General features: G+C 38.7%; 1 protein-coding gene across 1 annotated transcript in view; it reads left to right on the forward strand.

Moving 5' to 3' along the window:
- The window catches only part of LOC115412749 (skin secretory protein xP2), a 29,135-nt gene continuing 14,052 nt past the window's right edge, over nt 1-15,083 (forward strand). The window contains exons 1-5 of the mRNA XM_030125390.1: nt 1-367; nt 9,394-9,488; nt 9,842-10,472; nt 10,834-10,883; nt 11,072-11,168. Coding sequence (XP_029981250.1) covers nt 304-367; nt 9,394-9,488; nt 9,842-10,472; nt 10,834-10,883; nt 11,072-11,168 — 937 coding nt within the window. The 5' untranslated portion in view covers nt 1-303. The remainder of the gene's footprint in view (nt 368-9,393; nt 9,489-9,841; nt 10,473-10,833; nt 10,884-11,071; nt 11,169-15,083) is intronic.

A 15,083-nucleotide genomic window follows, 5' to 3' on the forward strand; every position in this document is an offset into this window, starting at 1 on the left:
AGTGTCTGCCTGTCTATTTGGGAGAAGAGACCCGCCCACCTTAATAAAGACTGGACCTCCGCTCCTCCAATCCAGACAAAAGGAGAGAGCGACAGATGAGCGGAGGTGCGCACTGAGCCGAGCATCTGAGCACCTTTGGAGACGCCTCTGAACAGACGCGCAATAACGCACCGGCCCCGGCGACACGCACACGCCCTCCACATCCACCTGAATCCGCTCCAGACCGTTCAATTGTTCTGTCTGAAGGCCCCGGCAACAAGAGTCTGAGCCCCGGTTCATTCGCAGCCAGAACACCGTGTTCCCATGATGTCATACCTGTGGATTCTGCTATTAGGAAGCCTGCTGGCTGGAAGCGCCAAGGCACAAGGTAATGATTTATTTCCACTTAATTCAATTTAATGTTTGGCAGCTGCATGCAGATAGATATATGTGAAACTGCATATTCATAAATCTATCTATCTATCTATCTATCTATCTATCTATCTATCTATCTATCTATCTATCTATCTATCTATCTATCTATCTATCTATCTATCTATCTATCTATCTATCTATCTATCACCATCCTCATCACTGTCTTCCTCTCTCTCTCTCCATTTCTCTCCATTCTGCCTCATCCATATCCATCCTTATCTGTGCCTCCATGTGTGCAATTGTCAGTCTCTCACCCCGGTCCACCAGTCTCCCTGTCGGCTTGTTCATCATTTCATCATACCCCCTTCCTCCCTCCCTTCCTCCCTTCCCCCCTCCCTCCTTCCCTCCTTCCCTCCTTTGGCCATGTTCTGTTTGTTTTCTGAATATGTCCTCACTGAATCAATGTTCTTTTCAGCTTTACCTTGATTGTTCACAGCTCTGCGGGCCCAGCCTTTTTGGACATGAGTTTTGGCCCACAGGGGTGTGGTGAAGTGAACCCATTGTCCTTTAACAGTATTTCTTTTCTTTTCTTTTTTTTTTCTTCTTCTCTCCCTGTCTCTTTCTTTCTCTATTTATCCGTTTGATCCTCATTGATGTTTAAATCTCTCATCCGTATTTATCTTTTTCATCTTTACTGTGAGTCCCCTTAACATTGATTTTGTCTTTTTTTTTTCCCCCTTCTCTCTCTCTCTCTCTCTCTCTCTCCCCTTCCTTTCTTCTTCAGCTAGCCCATGGGCCCCTGCCCTTCCCTGCGGCACATGCACTGATTTGAGATTTCTGAAACACGCAATAAAACTCAGAGAGGGGAGAGAAAAAGAAAGGCAGCATTGAGACAAACGCAGATACGGAGAAGCAGAAGAAAAAGCGAGGGAGGAGTCTGAACAAGAGAAAAGACAGCTTTGGTTAGATTAGACCCAAAAGATACACAAGGAAGGAGCTAATGACAGAGACAGGGTAACGATGAACCTTGTCATCATTATGCAAAAATGAAATTCAGTTGAACGTTAGTGCCCTTGGAAGTCATCTGGGGTAATCTCACCCTACCGGTTCACTTTCTGTTATCAAACTAACCTCCAGAGAGGAACTAGTGAATGAAGGCATGCACACACACACACACACACACACACACACACACACACACACACACACTCACATATATATTACCTTTTCTTTCCTTCTTTCACACTCAAACATTTTTTTTTATCCAACTGCCATAAGTTTAATGAATGTTAGTGAGCTCTGGGACAGGAAATCTCCATGGGTGTGTTTCCTTGATGTATGTGCGTGCATGTACGTGCCGTAATTTGCCGTTGCGCTGACAAAGATGAGATGAGGTTTTAGGTCAATCTCATGTGTGCACGACATGTACGGTGTATAAGAGCTTATAGAAGAAGTGAGGGGACAGGGAGTGCCTCCGTAACTAGATCCAGCTCCAGCTGTAGACAACACCCAACAACACAACCAGTTTCAGCGCCGTTCTCTCCCCCAGGGCCCTCAGCATCTGTGTGTGTGTGTGTGTGTGTGTGTGTGTGTGTGTGGGTGGGTGTGGGTTATAACTTTAATGTATAGAACATGTGGGAGTTGGAAGTGCATCATTAATGGGAGTTTGAGCATAAGTCAGTTATTAGGCATGTACGTGTCTCTGAGGTAGATGAAAGACACAAGAACTGTGTGATGCATGCCAGGTGTGTGTGTGCAGTGTGTGTGTGTGCAGTGTGTGCGCAGACTTGTCTGTGTTTACACCTTCAACCACAAACACATAAATCACTCTTTTAATCACAAGTGAAATACATGAAACTCCCTCTCTCTCTCTCTTTCTCTGTCTCACCTTATGCACCCATGGGAGTAATTTTAAGGTGTGTGTGTGTGATTTGTATAAACACACCACTTTCTGTCCCACAAATACACAATAGAACCATACCTGACAGAACAATGTGCTGCCGAGGTGCCGTTGTATCACCTGACACACACACATACAGTTTCTGGTGTTCTGTTACAGGCCAAAGCTTGGGTTGTTGGTTACACGCATGCATCTACACGCACGCATCATTAGTCATTTATCCACTGAGACAGTCTCACACAATCTCAAATCAGGAACAAGACGACAAATTAACTGTGAAACTCGCTCTTATTTCACAGCTTTTTTTTTTTTTTTTTACCCTTTTGTTGCTCCGAATCAACAGGTAACCACTTGTCGGATGGGAAATAAGTACCTTTTCTGCGCCTAAACACGTCTTATCTGTGTTTTTGTCAGTTTGTCAGGGCAGCGTCATACAGCACCACCTGCATTAAACTCCTGTCCAGCTGTAGCATCTCTGCAAAGTGTCTGAAACGTGATATACACAACACTTTAACAGCAGTTTTAGATTGTATTGCTTGTTGTCATAGTAGCTGAAAAACATGATGTAACCTATTGCATTCATGTTTCTTATTTAACACAAAATGGCAACAGTTCACAAGTAGCACACAAACTATGAGTGTATCTGTCTGTTTTGCACATTTGACATATGTTAGCAGGTCATTTATTTCTATCTGTTGCCTCTAACCCTGTTTTCGTGAGTTTGAAACCGTACTGCCTGAATGCACGCCACGCACTTTGGCAAATCTGATGCCCCTATTAATACACGCTGAATACCTCGCTTGCAGGAACATAAAGAAATTGAAATGCTGGCACTTCGCGAGCAGTGCTTCAGTGAAAACATCTCTCAAATATCAGAAAGAGGAATTGCATCTGTTCCTCAATGGGGCCACATTCATATCATATAGCATATTCAATAGGAGGAAACATCCCGCTCGACTGTACGTACTGTATGCACCTGTGCTGGCATCGGCACAGTAGGACTCGTCTCATTCCAAACTGAAGACGTTTTGAGGCACTCTTTAGTTTCAGGTTACATCATCCATGTTCTGGCTTTTATAATACGTTCGTTTGTTCATTTTGACAGGAAACTTACCAAACAGAGCAGAGGGTTCAAGGTTAGGGCTGGGTTCTGAACTTCAATACTTTTATGACACCAACAGAATCACCTAAAATGTCCCTTATGTCATTTGATATAGAATTTAAAGCCTAAGGACTAAATCTAATCACCATCCATGCATGTAACATGTATGAATATTTTATTCAGTGTTATTATTGATATCATGTTAGCTGGACCATTTTAAGTTGTGATGAATATGTTTGTTTTTATCTTGTAAAACTGATTTCACTGAAGAAAATGTCATACTAGTATAAAAAAGAGCTAAAACGGACAACATCCAAGTTTAAATTTTTATGTATTGAACTCCCTTAGAGTATAAAAAGGTGAATAATATAGATTTGGAGCAGAATGTGCAACTTCATTTTTGTTAAAATGGAAAATTTATTTAGAAAAAAAAAAAAAACGTGTGCTGTAGGAACTGGAATTGAAGCCCAAGTATCTACGGGTTATAGAAGATTTTTGAATGAAATCCAACCCTATTTAAGATTTAATAGTGTTATAACATTTCTTTGACATTGGCTTTATGCCTGTCCCTGAAGTATCTGGTGACAAAGTATTGGTTTAGTGATAGATCAGTGAATCCATTTGTTTAATTAATTGGCATCGATAGGAAGTTTTATTAAATATATCAGCGGGTATCAGCAGATCTTGTTCCATATCGCACCTACCTTTTACACTGGAACGACTGACTTTGAAGAAAAGTAGTTGCTAAAAAAAAAAAAAAAAATTCCCACCTTGATTTTTTACAGTTAGTTTGTCAGTTCCTGAGTTATTGATGAAGTAGTCTGACCAGTTAACCAGGACAGTAAACTTCTAGCAATGTCAGGATTGTTTTTGGAGATGAGGGAGTGGTATTGATATTAGCCCACTAGTCAACAGTCAATTTCTGGTTTTTGGTTTTTTACTCCAATCTATCATTATTATTATTATTATTATCAGAATTTAAAAATCAGTTATCGACACACGTCTTCATTTATTCACTACCTTTTAAATTGCACCCAAATGGTGTACAAAACTGCACCGATAGCCTTCATAGGTAAATCTGGTTCCACGTGATTCAGCGATTCTTTCTATAGTGAAAGACACTTAAGGAGTTTTTAAAAGAACACAATGTAACTGACATTTAGATGTTTTCCCACATGTGTTGACTGGTTTGACTTAAGAATTTTTCTCCAGGGATCTTTTTGCAGTTAAACATTGCACATGGCATACAGTCATACAATAGCGTGAGCCATGTCAGAAAGACAAAGATGACTCATCAGCCTCAAGGGAAAGTAGTGGCAGAGGAACAGAGGGAGTAAGGGTTTTGGAGGAGGAAAGGAAAGAGCAGAGAAACAAAAAAAAAAAAAAAAGGAAGGATAGGGGAGAGAGTAGGCTTTGGATGTGCAATAATTTGTTTCACTGCTTCACTAACACAAAACAGGACACAGAATACTACTTAAGTGTGAAGGGGATTGAGTGTGCACATGTACCATGCATGTGTGTTCACATTTGGTTGTGTTTTTGGCCTTGAGAGGGGAGGAGAAGGTAGTTTTACGAGTTTGTATGCAGCATGTGCGTGTGTGAGCGTTTGTTCGTGTGTTGGCGGGTGGGGGGGTGTTTGGGAGTGTGTTTGTAGTTGAGGTAGTATGAAGAGGAAGTGGCAAACTGATAGATGGGAACAGAATGTTCTATGGAGTGGCAGAAAGAGAGAGAGAGAGAGCCTTTTAGATGGGCGCTACCTCTCTTTATCTCATACATACATACTCACATGCACGCACAGGGACTTCCTCCAACCACCACAATGGAGTGACACAAAGTGGGGCCACTCATTTTCACATGTACTGTCACAGATACGCTCAGATTGCTCAAATTCACTTGAGACAAGGATGCTAAAGGTTGGACACAGACTTTGGAAACAAATAAGAAAATAAATACGTATGGATACGTTTAACAAAACTTTCAAAAAGAAGTTCTAATGATGGTTTGGAATCAGATTAACACAATACAATACGTCCACAATTGATTTCCCACCATAATGATTTTCATTTCATTTATTGCATTCATGGTTGTGCATTTCATCAGCGGACATTCAATAATCGTCAGGTGAACAAACATTTACACACCCATGCTTGAAAAGGAGCAGGATGAAGAAAATCTTATATTTCATGCCCACTCTAAATAATAATAGCCTTAATGGTTAGCAATACACAACTAGCTATGAATTAATACTGTATAAAGTCAGACAAACCAAACAAAATACATCCAAAGATAATACAAAATGAATGCAAAACCAAGTGCAAAACTACATATCTAGGAAGTACAAAACAAACAAATCATAGGTAAATATATACCTGACGAAATGATGAGAGCACAACATAGTGATTCTGCGATAGTTGATACATTGCACAACAATTTAGGGTTCATTCATTCATGATGTGCGTCTGATGAAGAAAATCCTAAGGAATCAGGAATGTTAATGCATGAGTCTTCACTTAGTGCCTCTGTACCTGCGCTGACTGCAACCTTGGATCTGATAACAATAATATTATTTGACATGAGTTAACCGAAAATGTATTGTAAAATGCAGTAGTAAGCTATGTACCCATATCTATATGTCGTGCCATCGTGTGTGTGCGTTAACATATTAGATTACACTGTCATTCACCGTACCTCACCTGGTGGCAGGTGAGCATGCATGTGCATGTACTGTGTTGCCATTGTGCAGCACTTTGAGTTTCTCCATTGAGTATAGTAGTTTGTCAGGGTCTTAAAGGCAGTTAGTTTAATTACAGGATTTATGTTCATTTTGGTGAAGAATTGGATTTGAATGGTTTTAGTGTATTCAGGGACAAAGAGCAGCTCTGTCTATTTTTTCTGCTGTTACAGCCTCTTCTCAACCAGGACTGTGAGTCAACCTGTCTTAATTGGGCGTCTCATTGAAGAATTTCTCAGTTTTGGATTAGTCACCGTGATAATCTGATAAATACATTATCTCTATTACTCTGTTTTTCGGTGTAATACTTTAACACTTACTCTGAAGTTAAGTTCGGTGTTTAGTAGTTTACTTTGTGTAATTTGGTTATTTCTAATTTGGCTTGCAAATCTTCTCCGTACCTGAGTCTTTATTGTGTTAGTGTGTGTTAGCGTGCGTTAGCGTGCGTTAGTGTGTGTCAGTGGGGTTGTAGAGCAGTGAAACCAGTTGGATGAGGGGGCTGATGTACACTGACACACAAGAGGCATCTTTGTCTAACAAGTTAAAAAAAAAAAAAAAAGAACACATGTTCTATGACTACCACACTGTTTTTTTATGTGGTTCATGTGGTACATCTTCAGTACAAATCCAAATAATGTAGCTGGACACATCATCTAGCATTTTCTGAGTTCCACCTCATTACCAAAGAATCACGCGATAAAACAACTCTGATACACAAACTGATTTCTAAGGAAGGAAACACAAACATCCAAACCTCAGTTGTACATGTACACAACATTCATTCAGTCCTGTTTATCAAACTCTGAAAGCTATTTTAATTATTTTCTAGGAGAAAACGAAAGCGAGGAATAAACGGATGTGCTTCATTTCCTTCATGTTCTGTATTCAAAACATGCAGATAGATATTCTCACAGTTCATGTCGTTTAATTTTTTATGCAACCCTGTATGTGTGTATGCACCTACACGCACATACTAATGTGAGTAGTTATTGTATATGTTTGTGAAGTGAGCAAAGGCGTTACCAGTGCTTTTTGCTTCCAGAAAATTTACGGTGTGATGGAAATACTTCAGACGTGATCATGCCGCTTTCCCTTAAGGCCTCGCTAACTCTGATACAATCTCACTTGGCGAAGTCAGTGATCTCAGTGGAAACTTACTTGGCAGTGAACAACTTCTAAACAGACCATTTCTGAGTGTATCATTAAAAAAAGTTTATCACTTAGCAGGAAAGTCTTCATAACTCTATAATTTATTTGTTGCCTATCAGTTAAAAAAAAATCCCTAATGGTATCAGTCATCGCATAATTATTGACTGATAGTATTTGAAGAGGGTCTTTCACAGGATGAACCAACATCACGGTGCTGTTGAAATCAGCAAAGCAAAGAATGATGGAGTCACAGCGCAGTCTGCTTATTCAGCTTCTCACATGCAGCGGGGGAATCTCACAGCACTGCCTCAAACACACACATACACATATGTATTACACACAAAATGACAAAGACTTGCTCTTTGAATTTTTTCATTAGTACCGAGTTGCAATTCTGAGGTCGAGGCGTCATATGATGCTAAAGCAGGTCAGATGTGATTGATACGTCTGTCATCTGATTGTGGCTGGAGCGGTAACATCAGGCACCGATTTGGGTGTGGCTCTATATATATGAGTGTGACAGACTGTAATTCATGTAAGAGATTTTGTTGAACCCATCCTCACAATGTTTTAAACAGACGACTGTAAAAAGATTTAAATGATAACGGGTGGATTAAGACATTCCGTGTTGCACTAATCGATGCCAGACATCATTACTCTGTTAGATCTTGAGTTTATATTTATAGTATTTTTAATATATTCTTAAAGCTTAGATCAGGGGTGTCAAACTCATTTTGGTTCAGGGGTTCATTCAACTAAATTTGATCTGAAGTGGTTTGGACCAGTAAAATTACATTATGAAAAGGTTTACATCTACAAACTATCCTTTCAAAAGATGTGAATTACATGAACAAACTGAAAAAGTAAGTGTAATTTTAGCAATTTTAAGCCTCAGTTTATCATTTACATTAGTGCATTATAACTTACAGATCACAGTGGATCCACAAACACGCAAAGCATTTTGTAACAGGTGGAATATTATTAGAATTGAACTTCTCTTAAGACATTTCAGGTTCACATTTTTTGTGAAATTAATCTTTGCTTTAGTGTAAATACATGAAAATACTTACATTTACAAAGAGAAAAATTTGGAGTTGTCATTATTTCTATGTTATTATGGTAGTATTTTACTGGTCCTGCCCACTTGAGATGGACTTGTTCTGAATGTGGAACCTGAACTAAAACGATTGTAAATATCTTCAGTGTGATTTTTGCATTTGCATCCCAAGGGCTGGACAGGACCCTTTGGCGGGCTGGATTTGGCCCCCGAGCCGCATGTTTCACACCCCTGGCTTAGATTGTCATGTATGTTGTCATGTCTTTTCCAACAGTATATTAAGTTAAATAGTGTTGTGTCAAATGTTTGATCTTTATTCAACTACTTTGGTTATTAAAAAAAAAAATCATAAATTTTGAAGGGAGTAGTTTAAATTTTGGCTCATTTGGGGGTGGAAGCGACCATATTTGGACGAAATAGGCGGAGTTGTGGTAGTGTGAGGGGGTCAGAGCCATCTTCAAGGAGTTCATGGTTGAGCTAATGTTAAATGATAGCTTCTCATTAGTCTCATCTAGCATTAGCATTACAAAGTTTAATTTTAATGTTTAATTCAATAAATGTAATTTAAATTTTTTTTTGCTTAATTCAAGCAAAAAAATCTGACAGTGGAACAAATGAAAATAATCTTGGTAAGATTTCTTGAAATTAGATTTTCAAGATCTATTGACTAAAAATAAGTTCTTATATCTCACTGAAAAGTTACTTATTAGGTAATTGTGTTTTATTTTCAGTGTGATGAGATATTTTGACTAGAAATGAGAAAAATACACTTGGTAAGATTTTGATTTTTTTCTAGTATATTCAATTAACAGAAGTGGCTCAGAGGGTAAAAGGCTCATATTTGCCCTGAGATCTTATAAATGGAGGGACAAATTGAAAGATGAATCATTGGAACTCTTAGTACATGGTCCAAACAAAACAAATGATGCAACCGTGACTCATGGAAAACTAACAATGTATTATTTGTTTTTTATAAAGAATTCCAATAAAAGTCTATGGGAACCGTGGCTTTTTGGAGCCAGCACTAAGCACCTGGAAAACTTGCCACTTGTTGCCAACACTTGATTGAATTGTGTCTCATTTTTCACCAATCTGTGCAGATGGTGATACAGAAGCAGCAGAAGAGACACCTGCTGTCCCTGAAGAGGATGTGGAGGCAGAAGAAGAGACTGCAGATGGAACTGAGGGGACAGAGGTGAGGAGTGTCAAAAAATGCTTCAAAGGAATATGACCATGAATGGTTAATATAAACACCATTAAACAATGTAGTTTATTATAAAAGAACAATTAGAGCCATTGCGACCAGTAAGACTTTCATTGTACAATTTGACTTTTACAATAGTTTTTTTAATGTCACTTCATCCATTCCAATTCTTGATGAGCACCGTATTTGTTGCACATTCCTATCTCAATATATTATGCACTTTTTAAAAAAGTTTTCGACCCAGCGTAGCACTCATTATTAAGGGTTTTTCCTCAGCATTTAAATAAAGGTTTGGGTTTTAGTATTACTGATTGAAGTAATTAAAAGAGATGTTCTGATTGCAGGAAGTAACTGAGGATGACGGCACAGAAGACACAGAAGAAACAGCTGACGACACGGCTGGTGGAGATGCAGAAGTAACAACTCCAGCACCTGGAGACGAGGAGGAAACAGAGGAAGATGCAGAAGAAACAACTCCTGCACCTGCAGATGCAGACCCAGCCGATGGAGATGCAGAAACAGAAGCAGAAGTAACAACTCCTGCACCTGGAGATGAAGATGCAACAGAGGAAGATGCAGAAGAAACAACTCCTGCACCTGGAGACGAGGATGCAACAGAGGAAGATGCAGAAGGAACAACTCCTGCGCCGGCACCTGTAGATGCAGATGTAGATGTAGATTTAGATGCAGAAGCAACAACTCCAGCACCTGGAGATGAAGTTACAGAAGATGAAGATACAGAAGCAACAACTCCTGCACCTGCACCTGCAGATCCAGAGCCAGCAGATGGAGATGCAAAAGCATCAACTCCTGCACCTGTAGATGCAGATGCAACAACACCTGCAGTTGTAGCTGTAGATCCAGCAGCTGGGGACTCAGGTGCAGCAGATGCAACAACACCTGCAGCTGGAGATGCAGCTGCAGGTGGAGATGCAGGTGGAGATACAGCTGCAGAACCAGCTGCAACAGAAGCAGGTAATCAGAACTTCACATACTTTTACCAAACAATGATTCTATACTCGCATCACACCTGGAACAATCAGAATAACACTGAGAAGCGACAGAAGCAGTGCATTAATACTCAGAGGACATATTATGCTCAGTTGAACTAAGTCACTTTAAGAATCATTTCAGTTACGTAAACCTCATGCTAAAAGACAGACTCTAGAAGTACAGATTTATTAATTTGTCTCTAGAGTACCCCCTAATCCCATGTGCCTTGTTAAAGATTTTGCAAAACACTTTACTGACTTTTCACCCTAGGAAGACATAAATGAATAACAAAAACATAGCTTCACTCTTACTTTCATCCGCCTCTCTTCACTCTCTCATCCAGCTCCAGTACCTGATCCTGTGGATGATGCACCACAAGAGACAACAACAAAGGTAAAGGAACCAGTTGCTGCAACAACCAAAGCACCATCCAAGGAAGAGGTTTAGACACATTCACTGCTAAGAATAAACCCGAGCTTTCCTTGTTTTATTTCATTTATTTCCGCTATTTAAAACTATTATACCATGACTGAAATAATTTTATATTAATATGCCATTTCTCCATGTTCTTGTAATATAAGAGTGAACCTGTGTTGGATCCAGTTGCTCCAGTTGCTCCTGAAGAACCAGTAGTTGAAGAAGTAATTGAACAAAGTAAAAGTGGAAGATCCTATTCAGGTAAGAATACAGAACAGAATATGCACACAAAATGCACACAACAAATGTAGAAAAACTGAACATATACAGTTGCGGAAAAAATAATTAGACCATCAAAAACAATGGTTACGCAAACAAGTACTAACTCCTGTGTGTATCATGTGACTAAAACAGACAGAAAAGAAAACATGGAATGCCTAAAAGCACTGTTTTTGTCAGTACAATGCCATAGATATTGATGTAAGAACTGAAGTGATTTTGGTTATTATCAAGAAAACATGAAAAATGTCTAGATATCAGCTCTGAAATTAAACTCTTATGAGCTATTTTTGTTGTTATCATTGTATTTGTCCATTGAACTGTCCACCCTTGTTTTCTTCAATTTCTTGTTTGTTTTAATGCCTGGTACAACTAAAGGTACATTTGTTTGGACAAATATAATAACAAAAATGCCTCATAAGAGTTGAATTTCAGAGCTGATATCTAGACATTTTTCATGGTTTTCTTGCTAATAACCAAAATCACTTCAGTTCGTACATCAATATCTATGGCATTGTACTGACAAAAACAGTGCTTTTAGGCATTCCATGTTTTCTTTTCTGTCTGTTTTAGTCACATGATACACACAGGAGTTAGTACTTGATTGCATAACCATTGTTCTTGAGGACTTTTGATGGTCTAATAATTTTTTCCGCGACTGTATATATATATGTTTTTTAATGGTGGCGGAAACCAGAAGATCTGGACACAAAAAGGCTCAAGGGTTACAGCAGTGGTTCCCAACCTTTTTTGTCTCATGACCCCATTTTAATATCCCAAATTTCTGGCGACCCCAGACATTCAAAACAGACAGTTTTTTTTTTGTTGCTAAAATACATTTGTATTTGGTCATGTAAAAGTTTGCTCTACTATATTACAAATAAATGTTAATTTCAGATGACATTTAGTCTATATAATGTATATTATTATGGACGGAGGCAGTAAATCCAGGTGTAGATTACTGCACAAGGTGAGAATTTTCTTTTCCTTGGTCAGGATATGTACAGTCAGTCCAGCTTGGATTTACAAGGCTGACAATTAATACTGAACAAACAATAACTCAGACTATGAATTATGACAGAGCTGCAGCATCTGAAATTGACCACAATGAACATTTGAAAGATAAACAGTACCACAGTGCTTTAGTTTCAGCTTCAGAGTTTGCCATGTCTTTTATGGATTGGGATTGTCTCTGTCAACTCACCATATATTTTTTAGAAGTAAGTTTTTTGTTTGTTTTTTTTTAATGATTTTTATCAAGTACTAGAAATTTCAGGTGACCCCATTTGAATTCTAGGCGACCCCACATGGGGTCCTGACCCCAAGGTTGAAAAACACTGGGTTACAGGGAATCAAACCCAGAACCTTATATTGCTGAACACTACACCACTGTAATTAGATAAGCATAAACACATTTACCTATTCCCCTTTTAACCAAATCAAGACATGTTTTTGACCAACAAATCTGAGTAAAATTAGCAGTAAATACTATTTTTGTACAGATGTCGATAGTGATTGTTACCCTGTCAGTTGCCTAATTGATTAACTGTTCTAGTAACGATAAAGTTAGTAACTCTCAGTTTTTATGTCTTCCTTATGATTCATTTTGAAAAGCCACTCCCTCTTTTCTGAGCAAATACATAGAAAACAGATGTGCTTTTCTGCCAAAAACACAGACAAATCACTTAGGAAGGTTATTAGGTGAGATTTTGGCCCACACACTTTTACCTCCTGTATTGAGAGTCGTATGGTTTCAATAAGGAAACCTCCCAAATGACCTCAGTCTGATTTTATCATTTAATTAAAACACAGCCCCCTGTTTTCTACATTACTCAGTATTATCGCCTTTTGCAGTCATGCCTTTTTAAATTCACACGCTTAAATTCTTGCTTTCTTAATGCCCCAAGTGGTGTCAATGTTTGTTTTCACCTGCTTCTGCCGTCCGTCACTAAAGCATGATGATAATTATATGTTTGGCTGATGATCAGATCCACTCTAGGCAGCACTTACACTAGGAAATGGCTGTGCAGTTGAGTGTGGAGAAAATGAACGCTATGGAAGAGTGTTTTTTTTCCTACGTCATAACTGGCAAGTGAACATTCTCTCAGGGTGGTGACAAGAGGAAAAGTCTTGACAAATGTATAGGAGGACAAAGAAAGGAGAGGAGAGAATTTAGAGGGCAAGTGGATGGAGAAAAGGGAAAGTACAAGTTATCCAGAGGGTGTAAAAAAAACAAGAAAAAAAGGAGAGATAAGGGGAGACGCAGGGACAAAGAGAGCTGTAAAGAAGGTGTTGAAGTTAATGGAAAGGCCAGAGGAGAATAAAGGAGGCTCAGTAGATAGAAAAGAAACACAAAAATGGGAGTATCAGAATAAAACCTGGCTCCAAAATATGACTTGCTCAACATTTATGTACTCAGCTGTTACAAATAGCACTTAACACTCTGAGTACCGTACTTACTCACAATGATTAAGTGTCGGATTTTTTTTTTTTTTTTCAGGTGATAGAATAAATCACAGAATAATTGTACCATTGAGGACTTATCAGCAATAAAATAATTCACTGATCGTGCCCTGCCCTGCCTTAGACCGTTTTGTACTCTGACTCACACACATTGAACAAGACGCTTTGGTTTTTACACAAAGGATATAGAGTTAGGGTAAGGTATTGTTCCTGACCGAGTTTGTCCTTTAATCTAAGCAGACTCCAGTTTGTATGATCACCGTCACACCCTCGGCACTGGTTGTGTTTCCTATAGAGGACAGCTCTTCTGGGTTTAAGGCACAAGGGAATAAAGCAGGGGCCTATTACCAGGAGGGTTATTATGTTATGTTTTCATCGGGATTTGTGTGTTTGTGTGTTTGTTTGTTAGCAAGATAACTCATAAAGTTAGGACGGATTTGGATGAAATTTTCAGGAAATACTGATACTGGCACAGGGAATAAATGATAAAGTATTGGTGGTGATTGGGTGTGTGTGTGTGTGTGTGTGTGTGTGTATGTGGGGGGGGGTGATTAAATTTTGGTGGTGATCAGAGGGAAGGGGATGTTTTTGTTTGTTTGTCTGTCTGTTAGCAAGACAACTCAGAAAGTTTGGATGGATTTGGATGAAATTTTTAGGAAATGTTGATACTGGCACAAGGAACAAATGATTAAATTTTGGATCATGGTGGGGGGGGATTTTTTGTTTGTTTGTCTGTCTGTTAGCAAGATAACTCAAAAAGTTAGGACGGATTTGGATGAAATTTTCCAGAAATGTTGATACTGGCACAAGGAAAAACTGATTAAATTTTGGTGGTGATCGGGAGGTGAGGGAGTGGATTTTTTTGTTTTTTTTCTGTCTGTCTGTTAGCAAGATAATGCAAAAAGTTATGGACAGATTTGGATGACATTTTCAGGAAATATTGATACTTGGACAAGGAACAACTGATTAAATTTTGGGGGAGCGGGGTTTGTTTGTTTGTCTATCTGTTAGCAAGATAACTGAAAAAGTTATGGAAGGATTTTGATGAAATTTTCAGGAAATGTTGATACTGGCACAAGGAACAAAGAATGAAATTTTGGTTGGGATTGGGGGGGGGCAGAAAGAAACAAATACTTAAGTTTTAGTGGTGAGTGGGGGGGTTGACGAAATTTTCAGAAAATGTTGATATTGGCACAAGGAACAAAAAATGATAAAATTTTGGTGGTGATCGGGTGGGGGCCCATTTTTTTTGTTTGTCTGTCCGTTAGTAAGATAACTGAAAAAGTTATGGAAGGATTTTGATGAAATTTGCAGGAAATGTTAATACTGGCACAAGGAACAACAAATTAAATTTTGGTTGGGATGGGGGGCAGATTTTTTCTTTGTTTGTTAGCAAGATAAGGCAAAAAGTTATGAACAGAATTTGATGAAATT

This window comes from Sphaeramia orbicularis, chromosome 21 (assembly GCF_902148855.1).
Source record: "Sphaeramia orbicularis chromosome 21, fSphaOr1.1, whole genome shotgun sequence".
Taxonomy (NCBI): domain Eukaryota; kingdom Metazoa; phylum Chordata; class Actinopteri; order Kurtiformes; family Apogonidae; genus Sphaeramia; species Sphaeramia orbicularis.